The 25,205-nt window shown below is 36.0% G+C and overlaps 1 protein-coding gene across 26 annotated transcripts in view; it reads right to left on the reverse strand.

Moving 5' to 3' along the window:
* The window catches only part of Mlip (muscular LMNA interacting protein), a 225,866-nt gene extending 203,953 nt beyond the window's left edge, over nucleotides 1-21,913 (reverse strand). For 18 of the 26 annotated variants that reach the window (XM_076858562.2, XM_076858582.1, XM_076858581.1 and 15 more), the window contains exon 1: nucleotides 21,746-21,913. In XM_076858562.2, the coding sequence (XP_076714677.2) occupies nucleotides 21,746-21,808 (63 nt within the window). In that variant the 5' untranslated portion in view covers nucleotides 21,809-21,913. The remainder of the gene's footprint in view (nucleotides 1-21,745) is intronic. The other 8 variants (XM_076858583.1, XM_076858577.1, XM_076858575.2 and 5 more) reach the window with 1 other exon arrangement.
* Nucleotides 21,914-25,205: the final 3,292 nt, after the last annotated feature.

Raw genomic sequence — 25,205 nt, forward strand, 5'->3', positions numbered from 1 at the left:
AGTCTCAAAAAGGTTATTTACTATCTGATTCTATGCATAGAACATTCTCAAAAAGGCAATTGCTTTTGATTGCTATATGAATGGAGAGAAATGACTATTTCTTAACTGAACTTTACTCTCATTTTGGAGGCTCTGGATGTGAACAACTGGAATTTAGAATTTGAGTTAGGAACTATGGATCTCCATGGTAGGAACCCAAATGGAACATCTGGTCACAGAATTAAAGTGTATTTGAGGGCTGGGGATGTGGCTCAAGCGGTAGCGCGCTCGCCTGGCATGCGTGCAGCCCGGGTTCCATCCTCAACACCACATACAAACAAAGACGTTGTGTCCACCAAAAACTAAAAAATAAATGTTCAAATTCTCTCTTCTCTCTCTCTCTCTCTCTCTCTCTCTCTCTCTCTCTCTCTCTCTCTCTCTCTTTCTCTCTCTCCCTCCCTCTCCCTCTTTAAAAAAAAAAATTAAAATAAAGTGTGTTTGATTATTTGTCCCAACCAAGTAGGGCTCTCATTAATGGCCCAACTCCACTAAGCACTATAACTTAGGAGCTAAAAACATAAGACTTTGCCTCAAACAATGCTTTCAAGGAAAGAATGTACCAGTTGCTCACTGTATTGCTTTGGACATGTCAACCTTGCACAATTTGTCTCCTCATTTGTAAAATGAGAAACATAGAAAAGTAGGATGCTGAAAGCCCAGTGAATCTCTTTTTCGGCAGAATTCTCTCCAGTCAATCTCCTCACCAAACATCAGATCCTAAAAGGCTTTCCTGAACTCTTGACAGTCACCACTTACACAAACCCCTTTCATTGTATTTTGTTTTCTGTTACCTGAAATTACTTGTTTATTAGTTTATCGAATGGATTATCATCAACTTCTCCCCACTCACTACTTTGATGATGGATTTATGAAGGCTTTCTTCTTGTTAGTCCTGCCCACTCTAGTACTATCAATATCTATAACAATGCCTGATGCATGGTAGGTGCTCAAAAGGTATTTTTAAAATAGAAGAGTAAATTTCGATGAATAAAAGTGAGTAGACTTACACACATTAATTTCCCAAGAATCATAATAAAAAGCATTAACTAAATTGATATGATTCTATTATTTTCAATACAAAAATATAACTTGCTAAAACATGCTTGTGGCCTCAATGTCTCCTTCAGACCAAATGTATTATGTTTGCATATCTGTAGTCACTATCTGTTGAACAGGCACTTTGTTATTTTCAAATACTGGGCTACCTGAAAGGGAAGACCTCTGCATTATTACTTGGTGTTGATCTAAAGATGGTTTACATTTTAGCATGGCTGGGCAGTTTTGCATACAACCCACTACAGCACAGATAACACACACAAAGAGATGGACACAATTGATGCTTGCTGCATCTGTTATATTACAACTTTCCTTTCTATATTATCCATGCTGGTCTAGAATTCATGGGCTCAAGTGATTTTCCCACCTCCACCTCTGAGTAGCCTAGGCATGGGCCCTGCACTCAGCTGCCCCTATTCTTTTCAATATCATTTTATGGATTTATGGATTTATTTTATGGATCTTATGATTTTTAGAACAGAATTAAACTATAGCATCTTTAATTTTCGTATCTTGTTTGCTTAGGTAAGTAAGTAACCAAGCACCTTAAAATGTCCCTCATAATGTTAGTACATGTCCCCTTACCTGAAACTAAATTTACAGGGCAACACCATGCCAAATAGAATTTTCTAATCCATTTTTTTTGTAGGAGCAGGGAGGCATCCAGGATTGAACTCAGGGGCATTCGACCACTAAACCACATTCCCAGCCCTATTTTGTATTTTATTTAGAGACAGGGTCTCCCTGAGTTTCATATTTTATTTACCAACATTCATTTTATTAAATATTTAAACCTGAGATATACAGTTGCCTACATTTGCCCCATGCCAAAGGTGTATGGTGTCTCTCATTTTAAAAGACAGTTGAGCTCTGGCTTTGAGACCAGTGTTAGCCATTAATACACTTCAATAACATTCACCCATTTTAAATCCAACACATTTATTCCTCTTGAGTCATTTTACTTGTGTTTGTTTGTTTTTAAATGGCAGCTCCCAGCATGATTTTCAGAAGAGAATGATTTAAAGTTCATAAAATGTCATCACACAGTTCCACTTTCTCTAACAAATTACCCAGGAAACCAAGATGAAAATTAAACTTAAACCATTTAAACATTTCACACACATTATCTAAAATTACTGGAAATACCAATATCCAAAGATTTTATGCAGTCTTGTTCATAGTGTTGAGTGAAACTTTTACTGTTCAAAGATCTGAAAGATATCAATGTTAAGAAATTATTTAAATTGGTTTTGTAGATTTTTATGGTTATCACATGCCTTCTACTCCAACCACAGGAAAATTTCCTCACAGTAAACTCTATTTCTATTAACACATATGACAGAGCTGTGGTCTGTCATATGCAACCAGACATATGTGTTAAAAATCTTTGTTAGTTTTAAACCTAATTTTCTCATGTGAAAAATAAATGGGCTTACTTTCACAGGTGACAAGAATGATAAAATAGAAAAATATTTTGAGTTTTTTCCATATAATAAAAACTGATTCATTTGCAAGATAAGTAGATTAGATTCTAAAAGAAACAAAAGAAAATGAGATCTAACACTTGCAAAGAAGTCCATTTGGTAAAGACACACACAAAAAGTTCATCAGACCTTTTGAGGCCTACAGAATTTGACCAAAATGTCAAAAACAGTAGGCTTTTTGACTTCATGGATCAGCTTTTTTAAGGAATCATCAAAATTTCATAAATATACAGGAAACCTTAAAGCCAAATAATTGAGGAAGCATGGAATCTCAAAAAAAATCCTTAAATAAATTGAAGGAACATAAATTATTGTTATGAAAAAAATTTACATTTTATGAAATTTTATGAAAAAATTTACATTGTTCTTATTTTGCTTATTTACTCTATATTGAGTAAAACCTTGTCCAGAGACACACTAATCCACAAATAATTTTTGGCATTCAGTCTTCTAGACAATGCTGTGAATAAATGAGGTGCTTCTAAGATTTGCTTTCATTGCCTTAAATGATCCCTTTTCCTGGAGTTTCAGGTCTTCTGAATATAAAGAAGAGAAACTCCTACCATGAAACTGATAATTTCCATTTAAACTGGACTCAGACGAGAAGTTCAACATCCATTGCTGAGTTGCGAGAGACCCTTGGTAGACCTCTAGAAAACTGGAGAGTGAGGTGATTGGACCCCACATGCGTTCATCTAGGTGGTTTCATTACCTACTCTCAAGTCACAAAAATATTGTTAGTAGATATTAATAACAACACTGAGGTTACAATACAATAACAAAACTGAGGTTCGGAGAAGAAAAGTTGTCAAAGACATCTTCACAGCTGGACGGCATCAGAACAGGGATTTGAGCTTAGCCTCTGAAGCCAACATGATGTTTTATTGTTCAACACTGATGGATTTTTTTTTTTTTTTTTTTTTTTTTTTTTGCCCATTAGCCACATTCCTCCCCTGTGAAGACCACCATTCTCTTTTTCAGAGCAATATTTCTGCTACTACCATGTAGCCCTAGGCCAATGATCAGTGCTTTCTTAACAAATCTTATAAACATCTACAAATTTACCAACACTTCTCAAAAGTTTTTGTCTCTTGTTTGTTTTGTTTTGTTGAGACTGGGTTTTGCTATGCTGTGGACTGGTCTCAAACTCTTGTGCTCAAGTAATTCTCCTACTTTTCATTCAGCCTCACAAGTCACTGGGATTATAGGCATGCACCTCCACACCAGGCTTACCCCTCCTTTATTGATAGACATCTCCATTTCACAATAACAATGCTTTAACTAAAATCATAATGGAGGACAATATTATTATTGGAGGGCACTTATCAAGGCCTCTTTCACTATATTTAGATCTCTCTCTTTCTCTCTCTCTCTCTCTCTCTCTCTCTCACACACACACACACACACACACACACACACAAACACACATACACACACACCACCACCACCACCACCAGAAATAGAGAGAGAAGCATCCACTAAGTTTTACTGTCCTGCAAACATTCTTTTGAGAAGAAATCCCTTATACAGAGCCACTTAATCATGCTGGGTTATAGAGTTAATCCAGTCATGGATGATTATTGGCAAGATTCCAGATACCAAATCAGGAATCACTGCATATAAAGTTACAGTTATATGTCATGCCCCTGGTTTCTTAGGATCATAGAAATATTATGGATATTATCACCAACGCTTTACAGAGCATACACAGAATTATCAAAGACCAAAATTACAACTGACATGGGGAAAAAATCGGCCTATTACAGATCCCTTTCTGACCTTCCATCGATTATTCACACTCTCATATCAACCAAGGACAAGAGTTATGAGTATTACAAGCATTTACTGTATTCTTTGCCTCTCAAGGGGTAATGTTAAAGCAACACTTTTTAAGTCCTGGCATTTTTCCTAAATTCCCAGGAAATCATATATGTTTCTCCTCTATCTCCAATACACTCATAACAAAGAATTAATTTTCACTTTTTACTGAGTAAAATATATTCAAGACCCCACTTCCCTTGTGCCCCATCCCAGAGCTACTGTTTGAAAGAAAACATGGATTTTTACTAATTAATTCAATGTATTTGGTCTTCTTATAATTTAGACCACCCTATAAAGATAAGCTCAATATTCAATTAGCCCAATATTTGTCCATTTAAATTTTGCTGACCGACTAGAATTACAGAGAAATAAACTGTGAAGATGTTTAAATACATTACTTCTCACAATATTCCTTTGCTATGGGGACTATAATTATGTTCATTTCATATACAATGATTCTAATGTGTAGAGAAGCAATAAACTCCCTAGTTACATGGCCAGGGAATGGTGAAAGCCAGGAACTGCACACAACTCTCAAAGCGGTGTGATTCACCACTATGTAATTCTTTCATCTCTAGGTACACAGTGCTAAGCCACTGCAAATATTTGAGAAAGTATCTGGAAATTTTTTTTTAATTAACAAATTATTCCTTCAATTTTTTTTTAAATCTTTGCTCAATTCGTCTGTATTGTCCTTTCTTATAAAATTCAAATTCAGGGCCTCAAGAACGTGACTATCTTACTACAGGCAGATATGTGTTTTCAAAGATACTTGAATAATTCATTATGCCCAGTACAAGAGTTATTCCCCATGATTTAAAAGAAAAAAAAGAATTATTTTGGATTTGTCTCTTTCTGTACATGAAATATGATATCTAGGCCTGAAAGTCAGAACGTCGGAACTTTCTAGAATGTAAGTTCTACCTTTCCAGGAGGTTATAAGACTGCATTAATTAAAACCAGTTCAGTATTTTTCTTTTAATGATAAGCAAAATTAAGACGCAGGGAGGCTAAGCAACTTGCCTCAGCCTTAGGTAAGCTGGCCTCCAAGGCTGCTTGGTTCTTCCCACAATAGCACCCTGCAGTCTCAGTGAACAACCACAATGGAAGGCCAAGGATAAAAAACAGCTGATGTTCCCTGGTAACCTTGTGATAAAATTTATGACAATAGGAAGAGAATAGAATACCATTTATACCTTTGAACATAATACTTCCACATCTTTGAACAAAATAACACAATGTTCTTTCCATGGGGAAGCTGATAAAACATCAGCTACTCATCCATAGCCCTTATCTTTCTTTCCCTATAGTCTCACTTAACAAGCAAAATAAACCAACATTTAGAAAGACTAGACTGAGTTTCTCTTCTCTCCTCATGGTCAAGGGCACTGGCTATACTACTGACCTTATAGCTTTGATGTAATTCTTCTTTCTGTCATTAAAAAAACAGCATGAGGTTACATACTGAATGTTTGTGTATCCCCCAAAACTTATATTAAAATCCTAACCTCCAAGGTGATGGCATTAGGAAAAAGTGGTTAGTCATGATGGTACAACCCATGTGAATACAGCTAGTGCCCCTTACAAAGGGGACTCCAAAGAATTCTCTCACAATGAAAATTTGGCAATCTGTAACTCAGAAGAAGGCCCTTACACCTCACCAGACTCTAACCATGCTGGTACCCTAATCTCAGACTGCCAGCCTCCAGCACTGGGAGAAATACACATCTGTTATGTATATGCCCTCCTAGCCTATAGTATTATGTTATGGCAAACCAAACTGACAAAGGCACATTAAAAAAAAAAAAAAAACTCAAAGGAAAGATAAGTTTAGCCTCATAAAAAAGAATGTCAGAAAGTGGGCTGAAATTGCCCTTTTAGTGTTCTCCATCCTTTTTGCTAAAAACAGGAACAAAAGTCATACATCTTTCATAGAGTTCTTTCAATTTCTAGAGTCTACAAACCATGATCTTTGGAAGCACTGATTCCTGGTTTCCATCTATGAGTAGATTAAATATTGGGTGCATTGTTCTCTGGCTTCTCCTGGTCTGCCCTGGTTTATGCCAGCTATCCTAGCATTTACCAATGGTCTCTCCTTTTACATCCGAAGGTGTCCCTGTTGGATAATAAGTTACATGGTCACCCGGTTAAATAAAAATAAGAAATCTGCTTATCATATGAAGAACTCTGGTACTTATAAAAGACTACCAATAGTGACATAGGGGAATGGTCATAAAACAAGAGAAATAATTTCAATGTAAGTTCCTATAAAAAGTTCAGACTTGTGAAATATCACAAACCCTCCATTTGGAAAACATTGGCTCCAATCTTGCTAAAAAGACAACTCATTACAAGTGATGTAAAAGTTACCACCTATCTGTATTTCTAGTGAAATTTAAAACATTGTCCAAATATATTTCCTTATTTAGAGGGAAATTGGCTCAACTTATAACTGAATTTAGGGGATTGTTAAAGTACTATTACTTAGATTCTGTAGTGGTGGTATTTTATTATAGTTTATGATGCTTAAATGTTAGTTTAATTTTAAAAAAACAAAGAATAATAAAGGCCACCCAAGGTAAATGTTATCCTTGATAATTTGGTTATTATACACCAGAGTAAACTCAAAGTACATATCTGCTCTGAGGAAAACAAGAAATCACCACACAGTGGCTATGGAAGGGCAAGGTCCTAAGTCTGTCATGAAAAGAGTTAAGGTGCTGGTTGGGAGAGCGAATCTGCACTTAGCCTCCCTGAGACCAAGCTCCTCCATTGACTTGCCATGGGTCCTGAGAAACCCATCTGACTTAGTTTCTTCAACTGTAAAATGGGAATATTATCTCCCTCCCAGAGTTGTGATGAAGATGGCAAGTTAAGTGCTTCATGTGCTTCTGGAAACATGGATGTGCTCTGTCTGTTATCAATATCATTATAATCTGGGAAAAATTACCGATGTTACCTTAGGTTATCAATCAATAGGGCTTTATTTTTTAATACTGATACTACATCAATTCAATTAAAAATTGAACTCAAAAATTCAATTAAAAATGACTTGTAAGAAAGATGTCCTGGAATATTTACAGACGATTAAAACATCCATAGCTGTTCTATTTTAATGGTGAAAACATCAATAAAAACAGAGTGATAAGAAAAATGATGGTATGCCTATTACCTTCAGAATGATAAGCTCATTCCTTCCTGTGATCATTGCAAGCTATCAATCTAAAACTCTTGCCTGAGATTTTAAATACAAGGGGGACCAAAAAAGGGACACCATTCCTTTTACTTCCCAAGTATTATTAAATAAGTAAATAACAAATGCATAAAAATTCCAGATATCTTGAAGTACTCTGCTCACCTCACTCACACTGTATAGTTGTCATTGCAGAGTGGGATAATCTACTCTGAGAACTTCTCCAAAATAAGTATAGACCCTCAAAGGACAACTTGGATTTTATTGATTTCATAAGCATCTCAGTAATCATAACTACCAGTGGTAAAGAATTTCCACATATCTGAAACTACTTAATACTAACAGCCTTTTTTTGTATTACTTAATTCTCAAAATGGATTATTAAATATAATGTACTACTGGATTATAGAGGGTTGTTCTTGGGGCAAAAATAAGTAACCATCAAAAATAGTATTTAAAATAATATCTCTGTGGCTAGACTTTTACCCACTTTGTACCTCTTCCATTGCTCTGTATCTAGCACATTGACTAACTGGTGGAGTCCACCATTTTCATACTGCCACACTCTAGCTCACTGTCATACTCTGGTGATGTTATTGCTAATGCCAAAATTTACAATTGTGACACCAGTGCCACAGATGACTACCAATGGCCTGTCACACAGCATATCCACAGCTATGTCAGGACAATAGCACATCTGCCAAGCTGCCCACACCACACATGCTGACGTTTAGTGCCCTTCATATCCTGTGAAGGTTTTACAGAAACAATCTTTACTCACGATCATGAGTGAAGAGGTTGAGTTGGAGGTCAATCAGAAAGGAGGGGACAACCTATTATTTTCCATGAACAAAAACCTTAAGTATCCCACCTGTCTTCTTTCCTCCTGAGAGTCTGACCCTCAGTGTCCCTTGAAAACAATCCATTGGCAATGTCAAACTACCAACTCTGCAGACATGTCTCAATTCTAAGGGGAATTCAATTTAGATCTTGGTTTGGGATCTCTGACACTTATCAAATCGGAGAAGATACAGTACACACATGTATCTTAAACATCATAAACATCACGTCTGAACTGAGGGTCGAGCACTTGGTGGAGCACTTGCCTAGCTGTGTGAGAGGTGGAATTCAATATTCGGTATCATAAATAAATAAATAAAGCCATATCTGTGCGGTTCAGTCAGGGTTTCAAGAGTACTACTTTCCATATATCAGGTTTACAAAGTGCCAAAAACATAAAGTTCCTGGCCTTGAGGAGCTGGTATTCTGCTGGTGGCCAGGACCATGTGGGCAGAATAATGGAAACACTAAAGGTTTCCATCAACCTGTTGTCAGATAAAGAATAAAGCACCACATATCAGGGGCCTTGCATTCCTCTCTGACACAATCTCATCCATTCAGTAGGATCCCAAAAATGTGAGATCTTTACAAAAAAAAAAAAAATCATTCTGAGATATTTGAAACTTTAGTAAAACTGAAAAGCACAATTTACCCCACAATATTGTTGCCTTTATTTAGGCTATTAAGATTCTATGGTTTAGCAGATCAGCAGATCGAGTTGTGCTACACAAATACCTCACTGATTTACATGTTCATGATCTGCCAAGGTAGATGATTATAAAAGGACTTTCCACTCTGTATAACATTGGTACTTTGTGGGGGAAAAGGAATATATTGTCTACCACCCCAATACCTTTAAGTTTTCTTATATAATGTCATCATAGGTAATTTTTCTACTATGTACATTAATTTTATTTTACAAACATTATTGCAACAAGCAGCATTATAACTAAATATGTTTATGTTTCTTTACTTCAAATGGATCACTAAAGTAAAGTAAAATGACCTGGCCAGGAGGTATAGAGTCCAATAGATGGATCTCAATATATATTATGCCCCAGAAAAGTTGTACCAACTTAAATCATTGTAGTCCTTGTATATGAGATTAAATATTTTATAGAAAATGTCTTAAATAAAAAATATTAGAAATGTTGCTTTGCTAAGAAAACATCTTTTGTACAAGGAAGGAAAATGCCAGAGGAAGGTGAGGGACATAAATTAGGATACTCTGAACCAAATAGTTTCAGAATTTAAAATGTCTTTGAATCAGACAGTGCTATTCACTGTATTTATGTCCTTCTTTTGAACATTCTAAACACACACACACACACACACACACACACACGTACTAAGATGCTTCCCAAACTCTCCTCCTGCATACCTTTATTCTTTCCCTCCTACAAATATCCCACTTGGTAAGTCTTGCAGCTTCAGTGCTTTTAAAATTAATTTTATGAACTACATTAGGTATGGTCTTAATTATTTACACATTCACAATGTATCCATTTATTCTTCTTGTATAGTACTTGCATCCATAGGATTAGTCTCCACTGACACTGGTCTCTAATGTCACTAGGAACAGGCAACTTGTTTTAAGCACTTGTCACTCTTTACAGGACAGAGAAAAAAAAATCAAAACTTAATAATGTTTAAATGACAGCACGTTTCCTAGTGGGAATGTAAGCATAGTTTCTGCTGTGGGAGTGTGAAATCACAGAAGTTCTGACTGAAGAGAAAAATCCCCAGTCATAAGTTCAGGGCTTCTCTAGACACAAGAAGTAATCTGTTGGTCACCGTGATTCTCATTTTCCCAATGTCTATAACTTATTGAGTACTTAGTAGATGCAGACAGTTTTCAAATATTTCCTCATATTTAATCTATGTGACAACCCCGTGAGGCAAGACCTATCTCATTTTGCAGATAAAAAAAAATTGCAGCTCATTTGTGTTCAGCATATTAAGAGTCTAGATTTGAATCTTGACCCTAGAGTCCTTGCATTTGAACCACCAAAATTACTATGGCACAAAAAAGTCATCACTATGATATAAGGGCCATATAAGTTGCAATTTTCAAACCTCTATAGATGGCATAATTTTAGTTAAATGAGCAAAATATTTGGGGCATGTCATATGACATAGCATATACAATGCTTTCACATGGTGCCATTTCTCTTATCATGGTCCATTTGTGCTGCTATAACAAAACATCTGAGGCTGGGTACTTTATAAGAACAGAAATTTATTTTCTCACAGTTCTGGAGGTTAAGAGTCTAATATAAAGGCACTGATATGTTTGATGTCTAGTGAAAACCCACGTCTCATACACAGTGACTTCTAGGCTTCCTCACACAGTGGAAGGGATGATTGCTGAGTCCACGCACAGCAGAAGAACAAAAGAATAACCTATTCCCTCTAACCCTTTTTAAGAGTTCTGAATCCCATCCACTAGGACTCCGCCCTTACAACTTCATCATCTCTAAAGGCCTCAGCCCTTATTACTAGCACACAGACAATTAAGTTTCCACATACCAATTTGGGGGATACAAGCATCTCTAATGAAGGAGAAGGATATTACTCCTCAACATCTGTCACCTACTGAAAAGACATTGTCAACACAATCAAATCATTGGGAGGAAACTTTAAAAATAAATTAAGGGGCTTCTGGTTCAAGATGCTAATGGACCTTTCTCCCATATCCTGCTTTTGCCCCTAATTAAAGTAAGAGGAAAGGAATTTAAAAGAATACACCTGTAGCAATAAGAAGTCTGGCAAGGCAGGAGAACTGTTATGAAACAGCACCCTGCAAATATCTGGAAGATGAAGAGGAAATGGAGGTGCATTGCCAGATGAAGCCAAGCCACCAGGAAAGGTGTAAGCAAAAATAACCAACACGGTTTCTGCACTATTACGGAAACACAAATAACTGGATGGAAACAGACCTCAAACAGATCAGCAAGCTCTCCTTTATTCCACAGCAGAGCCCATCAATCAGGCACTGGAAGGGCTCATTTTCAGGGTATGAAAATGGCCTGCAGTTACGGAAGGGGTTGGAGTTTTACGGTTTACAATGAGGGTGGTTTAATCATTGGAAAATGCAGATAGATGTGTTGGTTTGGACAGTCAGGAAAAAAGTTCAACTTCTTTGAAATTCATTGTCACTGGGAAAAGTCACTGGTGTTCGCTGCTTATCTTCTTGCTCGGACCCATTGTTACCCAGCGCTTCATCATTTGCTTTGCTCCTTCCAGGACTCATTGGCAATGAGAAAGGGTAAAAGTCCAGGGCCCTGCGTTTCAGTATCTGCCTCCTTCCTTCAGGGCCCATTGTTCCTGGAAAAGGATTTACTGGGAGAGGTTTAATATTTGGCTAATTTTCCTCCCTCCTCCAGAGCCACATTATCTTTCCATTTTTCCTGGGGGGCTGTCTTATAGAAATATTATTTTCCATAACCCTTCAGAAGGGGCCCTGGAAAAAAAAAAAAAAACCTTTCTAAACCCAGACAGTGCCAGACTCAAGGAAGGTAATTCTATAAAGTCTTCACTATGAAATAGGACCAAGAAGAAGGGGATTCTCCGAAGGTATAAGACCAACTAGTTTTCCTTCTTCCCCACCCCATGCAAAGATCAGCAGCAGCCAGGGAGTAACATTCTGCATGCGGAGGACTCCCCAGCCAAGTGATGAATGAATGCAACCATGGATGAGAAGCAGAAGTACAACAAAACAGGCAGGAATTCCTGAAAGCTGAGCTCAACTAGAAAACCAAAATAGGAATGGGAAAAGTTTTCATTTCCTTTGTTTCCTTCCCACTTTATAAAAGAACATCCCCCTCTAGGTGATAAGCTCATTCATTCACGCTGACATTTTCTTCCTCCTGCCTCCCACTATGACATGTCATCCCCAGAGAAATTATAACAGGTTTGAGAAAGCAATTCTACAGGCTCTCGCGTCTAAGATGAATGCTATCCGGTTTGTATTTAAAATCATGAGGTGGTCTCTGAATTGCCGCACTCAGACATCTACAAGAGTACAAGGTCTATTTTGGAGAACAAGTTGGGGATAACATCTTCCCTAGGGGCTATACAGACAAGGAGATGACCATTAACAGAGAAGAAAATTGATAAAGGACCCTTGAGAAATGTTTAGGTTACAAATAATGGCGAAAGACAGCAATTAAACCACAAAATATCCTCTATATTTTTTTTTTCAAAAATCACCTTATTTTATGAAGGTTATGTAGCAAAAATTACTCTAATGCACTTCCGTCACTAATATGACATTCTATCCATCATACCCTTAGGGGAGCCATACTTGGGACCGAATAACTAGATATGTAATTGCAATCCCCACAATGAGAACCTAAAAAATATGTCGCCACAAGTACAGTGTGTTACAATTGTCACGGTGAAAGCATAGCTCGGTTAAAGCCTGCAACACATCCATCTCCCTTCTGTTATTCACCATCACACAGAGCTGAATCAAAAGATCCATTCAAACACTGCATCTCAGACTTACATTATCAGCAGACACAGCTTTAATTAGCAGGGGTTTTCAAAGGGCTGGATGGCTTCAAGAACTTGATTTGAACCATAAAGTAGAAATCTGGATCCTTATCAGTTTCACTTCTCCACTCCCAGCTCCCCTTCCTGGATTCTAATAGTTATAGCCCTTGTTCTTTTTCTTTCTTTCTTTCTTTCTTTTTTTTTGAAGAAGAAGAAACAATACGAAAATGGTAACTAGGGTTTTGCCATTCCTGTGCATCCACTTTTTCCTCAACCTTCGGCAATGCAGAGGGGCTAAAATTAAAGTCACAAAGGGACTAAAAGATCTGTGTCAGGTGCATTGCAGAGAGTGGTAAGAGTGACAAAAGAAAATGGAGATAAGACATAAGCCATTTTAGCAGTGACAGTTAAAACACAGATCTTATATATTCTAAATTTAATTTCTGATAAAAACACTGCATCAGCTTTATTTTATGAACACTATGAGAAAATAGAATGCTATATTTTGCTATTTTTATACTAATATGAAGGCACTTAATTGCTACTTCTTCATCTACCACACAATTTTCACTCATGATTTAATTCCTGAATCTTTGTTGTTTCCCAGTGAAAACAGAAAAAATATGCAATTCAGCTACGAGTAGTGAACTGTGAACTTTCTATATCGACTAAGAGGAGGGTTTTATTTAATAATGATATCTGTGTTACATTTAGTTAGTGATGATATAAAAATATAGATTATTTTAAGCTTCCTAATGTTTGTATAAACAGGCAACATTTGGTATGGAAAGGATTTAATAAATCCACAGCCAGAGGACACTTTTCATATACATACAAAGTGCTGGAGAGCACACCATTCTTTGAAAATCCAATATAACCCCTCACTTTGTAGATAAGGAAACCAGTCTAAGTGATTTGCCAAAGGCAACACAAATACAACTTTCCCTAATACTGATCTCCAGGACACAAATTCAACGTTTCTCACTGACCCAGCTGTCACAAAGTCCTCATCACCCAGCAACATACATGCAACCCAAAGACAACAGGTTCTTCATTTAGACTGTTAAAGATAAATCAGGACAGAATTCAGAACACCTGCACACATGCACCTACCTTCATTTGTCTTTTTTAATAGTATCAACTTATTTGAAAATTATGCACATGGTCCACTATCATCCTGACATACTGCCTCTTCTCTCCATTATTTTTTTGGTTTTTTTTTTTTTGTAATTCAATGTTATAAATTCTGCAAGAATTTTTAAAAAATTATTTGTTATTGGCTCTATGAAGAGAAGGCTGGGAAGAGGTTAGAGTGAAATTATTTCTTGTGCAAAAGAACAACTAGAGAGTTTTTTCACTTCAGTCTGCCAAATTGATTGCAACTGTACATCTTCAGCTGGAGTAAAACCAGAATTTTCTTATTGCTTATGAGGGATGAGGGATGTCTCAGTTCCTTGGATAGCATCATCTTAATTAGCAAACTCTCCAGTATCTGATGCAAAGGGATCAATCCTAAAATCTCTTTATGGGCTTCTCAGAGAGTTCTTATTTCTCCGAGAAATGAGAATAAATTAATAAGTAGAGATAAGTAAAATTAACACTATCATTACTATAAATTCAGAAATGACACTGAGTTCAGAAATTTAGAGAATCCTCATTTTGAAATTCTGAAATCTCTCCATTTGCCTTCCGGTTGAAGGATACTTATTGAGGAACTTACCAAGAAATTTGGTTCATTACTGCCCATCTGTTTTTTGAAAATAATTATTTCCATGGAGCATTTTGGACATGAACTTTTTTTAGAGTTTCTGCACTCTTTGGAAAAAAATGGATCATAAATTCAAAATATACCATCGTTGGATGGGCCACCCTGGGAGAAGTGCCAAGGGGAAGTATGGACCACAGAGTAGGCAACACAAACATGTAGGAGAGTTAGCAGTCACCTTCTTAAAGATGCAGAAATGCTCCATTCCCCTTGGTGGTGTCATCCAAAAACTACCACCATGAGCTAACAGCATAAGGAAGCTAAGGTGTGAGGATAAATTGACTCACATCCTTACCATCGAAAATATCAGACGGAATGTTCATATAAGGCAAATATGTCAGTCAAGTCTAGAGCATCGCAAGGGTCATTGGTTTACTATAAATAGCAGAGAAATGAAAATTGTTTTCAAAAACATAAGACCCAACACCAAAAAAAAAATGAAATGTTATTATTTGTTTATTTTCATCTTTCCTTCAATTTGATCAAAAAAATTAGCTTTTCAAGAATCCAGGGCTAACAATAATGATAAATAGATCTAGTATATAAACCCAGCGCCTTACCTTCAGAGATTGGCCCCTTACATAGCTAAATTTAAATTTATCACTTGTCATTATTCAAAGTTACCTTGTGAGGAATGTTGAATAGATCAGAAACAATGTTCAAGCCATATTGAAAATTACATCTAAGTAAACTAGAAATACCAACAGTATAAACTTTTTTTTTTTTTTTTTAGCTATGTTAGGGACTGCTGAGTGTGTCTGTTACTAATTAATCTAGTTAGACACAAAAAGAGAAAAAAGCAAATAGGTATTATGACAGAATAAAATACATTACTGAATACAATGCTTTGCAAATGTTTCCATCATTAAGACATTCCAATAAGTAATTATAGACTTTCTACTAAAAGTCTATGTGAGGAATTGGGACATCTGTGTTTTGCACACTTAGAATATTTCCAAATCCTAAAACATCATTATTTTGTAATCTGCTTAAAAATAACAAAAATATAATAATCACCCTGAGGAATAGAACTTTATCTTTTTTCTTTTTATTGGTTGTTCAAAACATTACAAAGCTCTTGACATATCATATTTCATACATTAGATTCAAGTGGGTTATGAACTCCCATTTTTACCCCAAATACAGATTGCAGAATCACATCGGTTACACATCCACAATTTTACATAATGCCCTATTAATAACTGTTGTATTCTGCTACCTTTCCTAGAACTTTATCATTTGTGTTTCTACTGCAGTCCTTTTTATGCTCTCATTTTTGAAATAAGTATTCAGAAATGTGCATTGACTTGTGTCATGATTTGGATGTGACGTGTCCCCCGAAAACTCACGTGTGAGACAATGCAAGAAGGTCCAGAGGAGAAATGATTGGGTCCTAAGAGTCTTAACCCAGTCAACAATTTAATCCCTTATAGGGATTAACTGAGTAATAACTGAAGTGGTAGGGTGTGGCTGGAGGAGGGGAAGTTGGGGCATGACTTTGGTATATATTTGCATCTGGTTACTGGAGTCTCTCTCTGCTTTCTGATCACCACATAAGGTTCTTCCCTCTGCTATACTCTCCTGCCATTTTGCTCCTGTCTTACTTGGAGCCCCAAAGAATGAACCCTGCTATCTATGGATTGAGATTTCTGAAACCGTGAGCCCCCAAATAAACCTTTCCTCCCTGACAGTTGTTCTGGTCGGGTCCTTTAGTCACAGTGGTAAAAAAGCTGACTAAAATAATTTGAAAGTCAATTTTTGTTGGTTTATTTGAGGACAGTTCTACCTACTAGGCACTTTGCGTATCTCAAAGGTAGTCCCCCCAAATCACAAATCGTCATCAGATAATGACATCAGGAATTATAGCCAAAGCACTAACTCTGTGCTTTCTTATTTTTGAATAGATTTCTTCTTAGAAATTAATTTCATTTTTATTAATGGAGCTATGAATTTAATAAATTTAATATTATTAAAGAGCTACACTTTAATAAATTACCACAGAATTTTTAAATACATAGTTCTTTATATTTTTACATTTTACCCATTTCTTTTCTTTTAATTTCAGTAAAAAATAAGCAGGACAAGTCCTATTTTCTGAAATTGAGAAATATTTTCATTTTTGAGGATATAATTATATTTACATAGCAGTAACCAAGTCTTTCATCTTTAAACTCAAGAGAACTCAAAATATTTTAAATATAAAAGGTAAAAATTATACTATTTTAAATGTGTTTTCAACCTTTTAAATCAAATACATCCTATTAGAATCCTAATTGTTAGATGATATATTTCCTTTCCTAGAGAGTTACTTTTGCTCAAAGTAACAATATATGTAACATTCAGAAATTAAATATTGTCTTGATCATCTTCTAACAAGTTTTATCATAAAATGAGTTGAAGCACATACTTTTCTTGTTATTATTTTTGTGATATTACTGAATATTCACTGCTTGAGACAACGAATTGTCTCTTGAGACATATGATATTAATAAAGTAAAAATTATTAGATTTATGCATGAGATCTGTTTGTTCCTATCATCTCTTAGAGAATCCATTATTATGTCAGAATGACATAGGACAGGACCATTTTTGCTATATTCATACATGAATAGTTTTTCTCATTATGAAATTTCAGTTAAGATAAATGTAAGTGAAATTCTTTGTTGATATATTTAATAACATAGGGAGTAATCAAGATTTTAGCAGTAGTTTTTCTTATCTATTAAAATATACTAGCCAAATGTGGTGGCATGTGACTGTAATCTCGGCAGCTCAAGAGGCTGAGACAGGAGGATTAAGTTCAAAGCCAGCCTCAGCAAAAGCTAGCGCTAAGCAACTCAGTGAGACCCTGTCTCTAAATCAAATACAAAATAGGGCTGGGGATGTGGCTTACTGCTTGAAAAAAAAAAACATACTAAATGCAAATTAGTACTTGTTATGAGCCCACAGAGGGCTATGTGTGGACTGTTGTGCATAGTAGCCTCATTTAGGGATAAGTCTGGCAATGGGAACCTCCCAAGGCACCCCTATTGGGATTGAACACCTGATGTAGGTGAACTTCCCTCTCAAACATCCCACACAGCACCTGAGATGGGTGTGACCTGCTAAGATGTCAATCAACCTGCTGACTGCAAGACATCAAGAAGCCAAGACTTAGCCCTTGAAACCTTATCCCTGCTTTTGATGTGCCCCCTTAAATAAACCACCAGAGCTATTTTGTCTTTGACTAGTTCCAGAACCCATGTGGACTAGATCTATCAGGGGATTCCTCTTTTGTAAATATATTTCTGAGTATTTGTGTTTTATTATTCACTAATTATTTGAGATTTTAAAATTTAGGGTGAATTGGATTCTCCTGGGCAGGAAGTACCCCCCAGTGAGACTATGGCCATTGAACCCTCCCCAAAAAATTGTTTTATTTTTAAAACAATTTCAAAAGTTATTTCATGTTAGAAATAAATAACACTTAGCTTGAATTTATTTCTGTATGTATCATTTTCCTGAAAATGCAACTCATAAATAAAAATTATTAATACATAATTTCTTAAATTATGTTCCAGAGAACACTAATTCCTCAGAATATTCACCATCATTCCCAGTCCTGCACAAAATAAAAATAAAAATAAGAAAGAATATTCACCATCATTTTACACATATTAAGATGCATTATGTTGAGCTGGGCATAGTGCACATGCCTATAATCCCAGGTACTTGGGAGGCTGAGGCAGGAAGATGTAAGGTTCAAGGTCAGCCTGAGAAGTTTAGTGAGACTCTGTCTCAAAATAAAACTAAAAAAGGGCTAGGGGTGTATAGTGGTAGAGTGCTTGCTTGACTAGCATATGTGAGACCTTGAGTTTAATTCCCAGTACCCGCCCCTCTCCCAAAATTAAAAAGATGCAGTACTTTGGTAAGTGAGTTTAAGAAACACTAGATTAACCTCCAAAGCATCTCAGAGCCTTCACTATATTAAAATACAATGTGAATCTCTAAAAGGAAGTATACAATATGGTGCATTACCTACACAACATTTCCTGAATGTTCTTGAACATGGAGCAGAACCATGGAGCCGTATGGAAAAGCAGAGTTCCTAGGAACACTATTTGGAAAGTATATAAGAAAAACAAGATCATTCAACCCAATGCCTGCCCTGTTATTGTGGAACTAACCAAACTAAAATATATTGTTACAAAATAGCTCCCTCCCTTCACACTCTACCATATCCCACAAAAATTAGCTTCTGTGTAATCTGATTTTGCAGAATCAATGACAAAGACATTCGATATGATTGAATCACTGGTTTTTCAGGGCGTAGAATTATCCTCAGTTCTTGCTAATTGATTTTTTTATGTTTATGTTTGAAAATTTTGGATAACATCAATTTGTGAAAAATTTCATACGACGTTGGTAGATTGTAAAAGCCTTTAAAAAGGCATAAAGGACACATCTTAAATTGGTAAGCACTGAGAAATCTTTACTTTTAATCATCAAACATCAAAAAACTTAGGGGCCAAAAAAAATCAATACTTAAAAGTAAGTTTTCATCTACCCAGAGTATGGTAAGATTTAAACTGAATACACAGTTAAGAATCCCATTTTATTGTTATCTATCTCTTGGTGTAGAATAAACTGCTGAATTCAGTAGACTATCAAGTTTTTATTTGCTATTGATCATATCTTAGGAATTGTTTTCAAATAAAGTCAACTAGATACATTGTTTGATTGCATGACATATAACATAGTATTGTATAATTGTATAATATTGATCATGATAAACCTAGAAAATAAAGCTTTGATTTTAAACAAGATGCACATTGTAATTTAACAGTATTATAATGCATACATCTTTAAATATTTTATGGTAGAATATTTTCCTCTCCTTTTAAAAATCATGCTATAACATATACTCAATAATTTTGAGAACATAGTGAACTCTGCAAAAATACATATAAGGCTATTTTTAGAAACCTAGCCAGTCATACACTATTAAATTGGTATTAACAAGGAAAACAAAGTTCCATGAATTGTTGTTTGAATGTTTGTTCACATAAGCAGTCAACATACCTGTTTTTTATTAGAAATTTTCAAAGGTATGTATTTCCCAAATCTCTGAAGTAGAAAATTCTGAACATGAGATAATCACAGTGTCATTAGAATTCCTGCATTTGAAAGATGTCTGAGTTTTGAGCTCTACCTGTCTATCCACACAATTTCCCCTAATACTGGACTTTCCTGTGTACCCGCCTCTCCAAGCATCTTGTCTGCAGGGTGCAAGCTGGATGTTCTCCCTTCCCTGATTTGCTGCCATATTTTCTTCCAATCACCTGGAAGTGAATCAGAAGCTAGCCTTAGGCTTCTACTGCAAAGTAATATTCATGAGTTTGGTGACAGCTATTTCCTCTAAGTGGACGATTTTGTCCACTTCAAGATTTATAGCTGTGTTCAAAGTAGACTTGGGTATGCAGAAAAAAGATCTGACCTTCCAGAAAGTGAAATGTTAATACGTCAAATAACTTCAAATGATTAGAGATCATTTTCATTTTGTGCAGTCCTCCCATGTCCAGTACGTTTATTTGCAAAACTTCCTGTTAAAGATTGCCAGGAAGCTCAGGGTCAGATTTCACACTAATTCATAGCAACTCTTTATTCACATGTTTATTTACTTCCTATCCGGTTCAGTAAAGGTTTTGAGATCATTAAGCCTTTACACTTATCATATCTGAATTCTCCTCTTACTTTGAAATGCATTTCAACTCCTCTTTTTATATAACCTTGAGATATTGGCTCTTTCAGTAAGTCAGGCCAAAAACAGTTTGAAAACAGTCTCAGACTAGAGATTTCACATACATTATAGTTTTTAATCCTCACAAAAGCTGTTAAAGTAGGTATTACTGCTCCTCATCTTACAAGAGAGTTAACTGAAATTCAAAAAGGTTAAATAAAATCCCAAAGTCTTCTGTTCAGAAGTTGTGGAACAAGAATTTTCACCCAGACCTTTCTGATTCAAAATCCCTGGTTAGTTCTATAATACCTGACCTTTCAATATAGTCAAAAAGCAAAATAGTCCGTGGCCATTACATATTTGGACAATCACCTAGAGCAGAGGTCCACAGTTGATATTCAAAATCATGACCTGAATCCTTTAAGAAAAGGTTATGTTTTATCCAAAATACTTCTTTAAAATCATAAAATTTTAATATATTTTAGGACTTTTTAGCCCCATTGGATTTTCTTTTCATTTTTCAAATTTTAATATCATTAATAGTGCATAAACCTCAACTTCAAACATCCAAAACAGTACATTACCACCAGTTCAGCTTTATTATAGTTGATATAGTTTTACTTTTTGTTACTTCAATGCTATTCCAATTAGTCATACCTGTTACAATGTTAATTCTGTAGCCACAGCAAATTTACAAACACAATTAGCCAGCTACATCCATTAGATGAACCGTGGGCAGCACATTTTACTCAAGGGTATGGTGTACATAGTGTTTAGCAAATTTGAGTGGCAGGTATTGTTCATTGACAGTTCATTGCTTTGTATCAAGGTAAATTTGCTTTTGCAACTTCTATAACAAAAACAAAGCAAAAAGAATTTCTTAAGAGTTAGTTCACTAAACTTACACTTACTCCATTAAACTAAAATATTCTCCAACATTTATATTTTTACCTTGGTGCATAGTCTTGGTCTCTCCACAAGAAATCGGTCTTGGAATACTTGTTAAGTTTCATATCAATAAAGAAAGCAATTTTCCAGTATTGAGACAATCGCAGGAAGAGCTCAAAATTAAAGTATTTCAGTTTTTAAAATGGAAGTAAACCACATTATTTAACTAAATCAAATTTTCTCCCTTTCTACTAATAAGACTTAATATGGAAATTTGTTACATTATTTTCAGGAAAGCCGTGGAACTTCCTGATTTCAAGGTTTTGATCAGCAAAATATGGACATAGAGGCTGCCTAGTACAAGTTTTCCAATCTATGACAGCTGCTCTTTACCCAGTCAATTATATTATAAACCTGTAGATGCTGAATCTCACAAATCTTACCGTTAGTTTCTCCTCTAAATTCTTGTTTAATAAGCGTCCTGTTTCATCCTTTTCAAATTCCATGTTGAAAGAGAAGAGAGAGTGAGTCAGATAGAGAAACAGAGGTTCAGATTCTGTCTAGAAAATGATCTGACTTGCTTACATGTTAGATATTGCTGGACATTCCAAGTTGTGAGAGCCTAGGACACTATCAGAAAGCCCTGGCGATAATTTCTGGTTAGCTAGTGTTTCCATTTATAGATGTTCAAACCCCATAAACAGAGCACTGAAGAGAAGTCAGGCAGCTGGCCTTAGATAATGATAAATGTCACTAAATATAAAAGCAAACTCTTCAACAGGAGAATTATCCAACAGGTTAGGTTCCCTGAACCCAGAAAGATGTACATGACAAAAAGTCATTCTCAAAGAATTCACTAATAGCTGTTGGAGCAGAATAAAATATACTGTAGAATACAGATTTAATGAGTAGGTTAAAAAGGACAAATGTGATAGTCATAAAGCAAATAGGAATCAGCCAGTTTAGTTCTTCCAAATTCCAATTTGTATCCTGGTAATATAAACATGTATGCAAAAAAAAAAAAATCACTTACAGGGAAAGACCAAAAGGATGACTCATTAATACTATAATGACACAACACATATATTCAAGGGGTGTTTCCAATTTATTCCATGAGAAGTTGGTAAATGATGTTTTGGAATACCTTGAAATAAAAGTGGTATTTTCCTAGCTTTTCCACTGAGAACAAAGTTATGATATAGGAGATGAAATTCATTTTTTCAATAAAACAAGGATTGTTAGAATTCTTTAGGAAATGTTTCATGTCTTAAAGAAAATTAATTGTGCAGCTGATGGTAATTAAACCTCCCTGTGTTTTGTGGCCAAACAGATATGTGAATGGCAAAAAAAAGGAATAAAAATGGCTTCCAGAACAGTCTAAGACTGATCTCAATGGTGGCTTAACCCCTCAGTTTAATGTTAACGTTCTTGTAACACCTGTTTTTTACCTTATGTCAGATTTCTTAAGTTTTTTCCTTCATTTCTCAAGAAAACATTTTATCTTTTGGGGTAAAAATGGGAGCTCATAACACACTTGAATCTAATGTATGAAATATGATATGTCAAGAGCTTTGTAATGTTTTGAACAACCAATAAAAAAAGAGAAAAAAAAAAAAGAAAACATTTTAGAAAATGTGAGACTTGCCTTAAAAGTGATTGCATCTGATTCTCTGACACCAGGTGGGCTCGCTCTGGAGCTTCTTCTGCCTCATCCTGGAAGAGTTGAGGTCTTAAGAAATGACGCATCTGGTAAGAAAGAAACCTGGCCTTGCTTGGGATGATGAATTAAAAAATCTCATATTAGATTCATGAGCCAAAGGGGTTTCTACTTTGGGCTCAATTCTGAATTCCAGAAAAGGAATTATATGTGTTAGTTTTAGCCCTAACAAGTTGGAAAATGAAAGTCATAAAGGTTTATTAGCATGCAAGATTGGTATGTTCAAAAGCAAGGCAATTGTTGAGAATTTATGTGAATGCAACTTCCAAAATCTCTCTAGGGGAAAAGAGAGAGATAAATTTATGCTGTAGCCAAAAAAGGAAACTCAGTTCTTGCTCAGCACACTTGCTGAATGCCTGAAGATGAAATCCAGGATCCAGTTAGGAGGAAAAGGAATGGTGTATGTGGTGCAGAGTTGATTGGGAGATTAAAGGGTGATATTGGTACAGGAGAGATGTTCAAGTACTTTGCTGAGTACCTATATGTGGGAGACCAACCTTGCACGTGACTGGGTCATACTCCCCTGCTGGTGCTGAGGCGCTAAGTCACAGAAATGTGGCAGAGCTTTCCCCACCCTTCTTGGGTTTGACAGTCAGTGTCTCGTGCATGGGTGTGTCTTGCTACAGCCCCATAGGTGAAGCTATGCTCACCTGTTCCTTTGTAATATAACCCCTTGCCCTGTTTAGGATAGAATCTTCCATGGAAATGCCTTGTGTGTGTCCCCTTCTCTTACTGTGCCCTTGGGTGTGGCCTACCCAGGTGTCAGTCAACCTGTTGACAGTAGACATCATGAAGATAGACTCAGCCCCCTGAAAACTGACCCCTTGCTTCATTTGAATAGCTTCTCCTCAGTAAAAGGGGTCAGCGCGTGCTCTCGCTCTCTCTCTTCCTGCGGAACCTTAAGGTCAGAGGAGCCGTCACTGCGACCCCAAAGCAAAAGGTATTTGTGTCTCTTGTGTGGTTATTTCGTGCAGCCCAATTAGCCCAGTTTAACTGGAGTGACCCCTGAGCCTTTTAGTCTAGAACAGAAACCCGGGCACCTATAATGAAGGAAGATTATCTGAGTTGCAGGTAGACTTTTTAAATATAATATGTGAAAATACAATTAAAAATATGATGCTTGGGACTAGGGTGTAGATCAGTGATATCTTAGTGTATACAAGACCCTGGATTCAGTCACCAAAAAATCAAAAACAGACACATACAAAAATATATGTTTCCTAGCTTTCTGAACTCAGCAAACTCACAATCTAGGCATGACTGGATATTAGTAGGATAATAATACTCACAGATGGCACACTTCCGGCAACTCACCATGTCCCAGATACAGCTTTAAATTTTTCTATGTTATCTTAATTAATTCTTAAAATTCTAGGAGATATATATTGTTATTTTACCCATTGTTATCGACTCAATTTTATCACCCCCAGATTCATACGTTGAAGTCTTAATCCCCTAATACTCTAGAATATGTCTGTACAGAGAGGTTCTTTAAAGAGGTAATCAAGGATAAACCAGATCATTAGGATGGGCCCGAATCCAATAAGATTACTATTTTTAGAAAGTGAGGAGATTGGAAGGCAAGGCACATACACCGCTGCTGAGTGGTACTTGAGTCCCCTCTCTAGCCACCGTACTTTTAGCTCCTCTTAGCATAATTTTATCATAGGTATAACACAGTGAGTGGGTCAACTTTACCAGCACTGTATGGCAAATACTATCTATTCTACCTATTTCAGAGGCATGCTTAAATATATTCTCATATGATTTAAGGACAGGTATTTTTCACAGGTAAAATTATGTCCATGCACAGGCCGACTCTCCTCTACTTGTTGGTCAAACAGAAAAAATGGTTGAGCCACACTGACCACCTTATCAGTCACCACAGACAGGCTCCTCTCTTAGGGACTTTCTTCCTGGTGTACACTCCCACAAGGTAAGCTCATGACTCCCTTCTCACCCAGGTCTTCACCAATGACTCCATCTAACACAGCAAACCTGTCCCTCTCCATCCATTCATCTGCTCTTTCCTTCTTCAGAGCTGTGTCACCTTTAGCATTAAAGGATTTCACATTATATTTTAATTCTACCCATATCTAATTATTTGTAGTTTGTCTTACCTGCTGGAGTTCAAACACTTAAGTGTGCTTTTTCATCATTTTATATAAGCACTTACAACATAGTAA

Source organism: Callospermophilus lateralis, chromosome 6, assembly GCF_048772815.1.
Source record: "Callospermophilus lateralis isolate mCalLat2 chromosome 6, mCalLat2.hap1, whole genome shotgun sequence".
Classification (NCBI taxonomy): Eukaryota; Metazoa; Chordata; class Mammalia; order Rodentia; family Sciuridae; genus Callospermophilus; species Callospermophilus lateralis.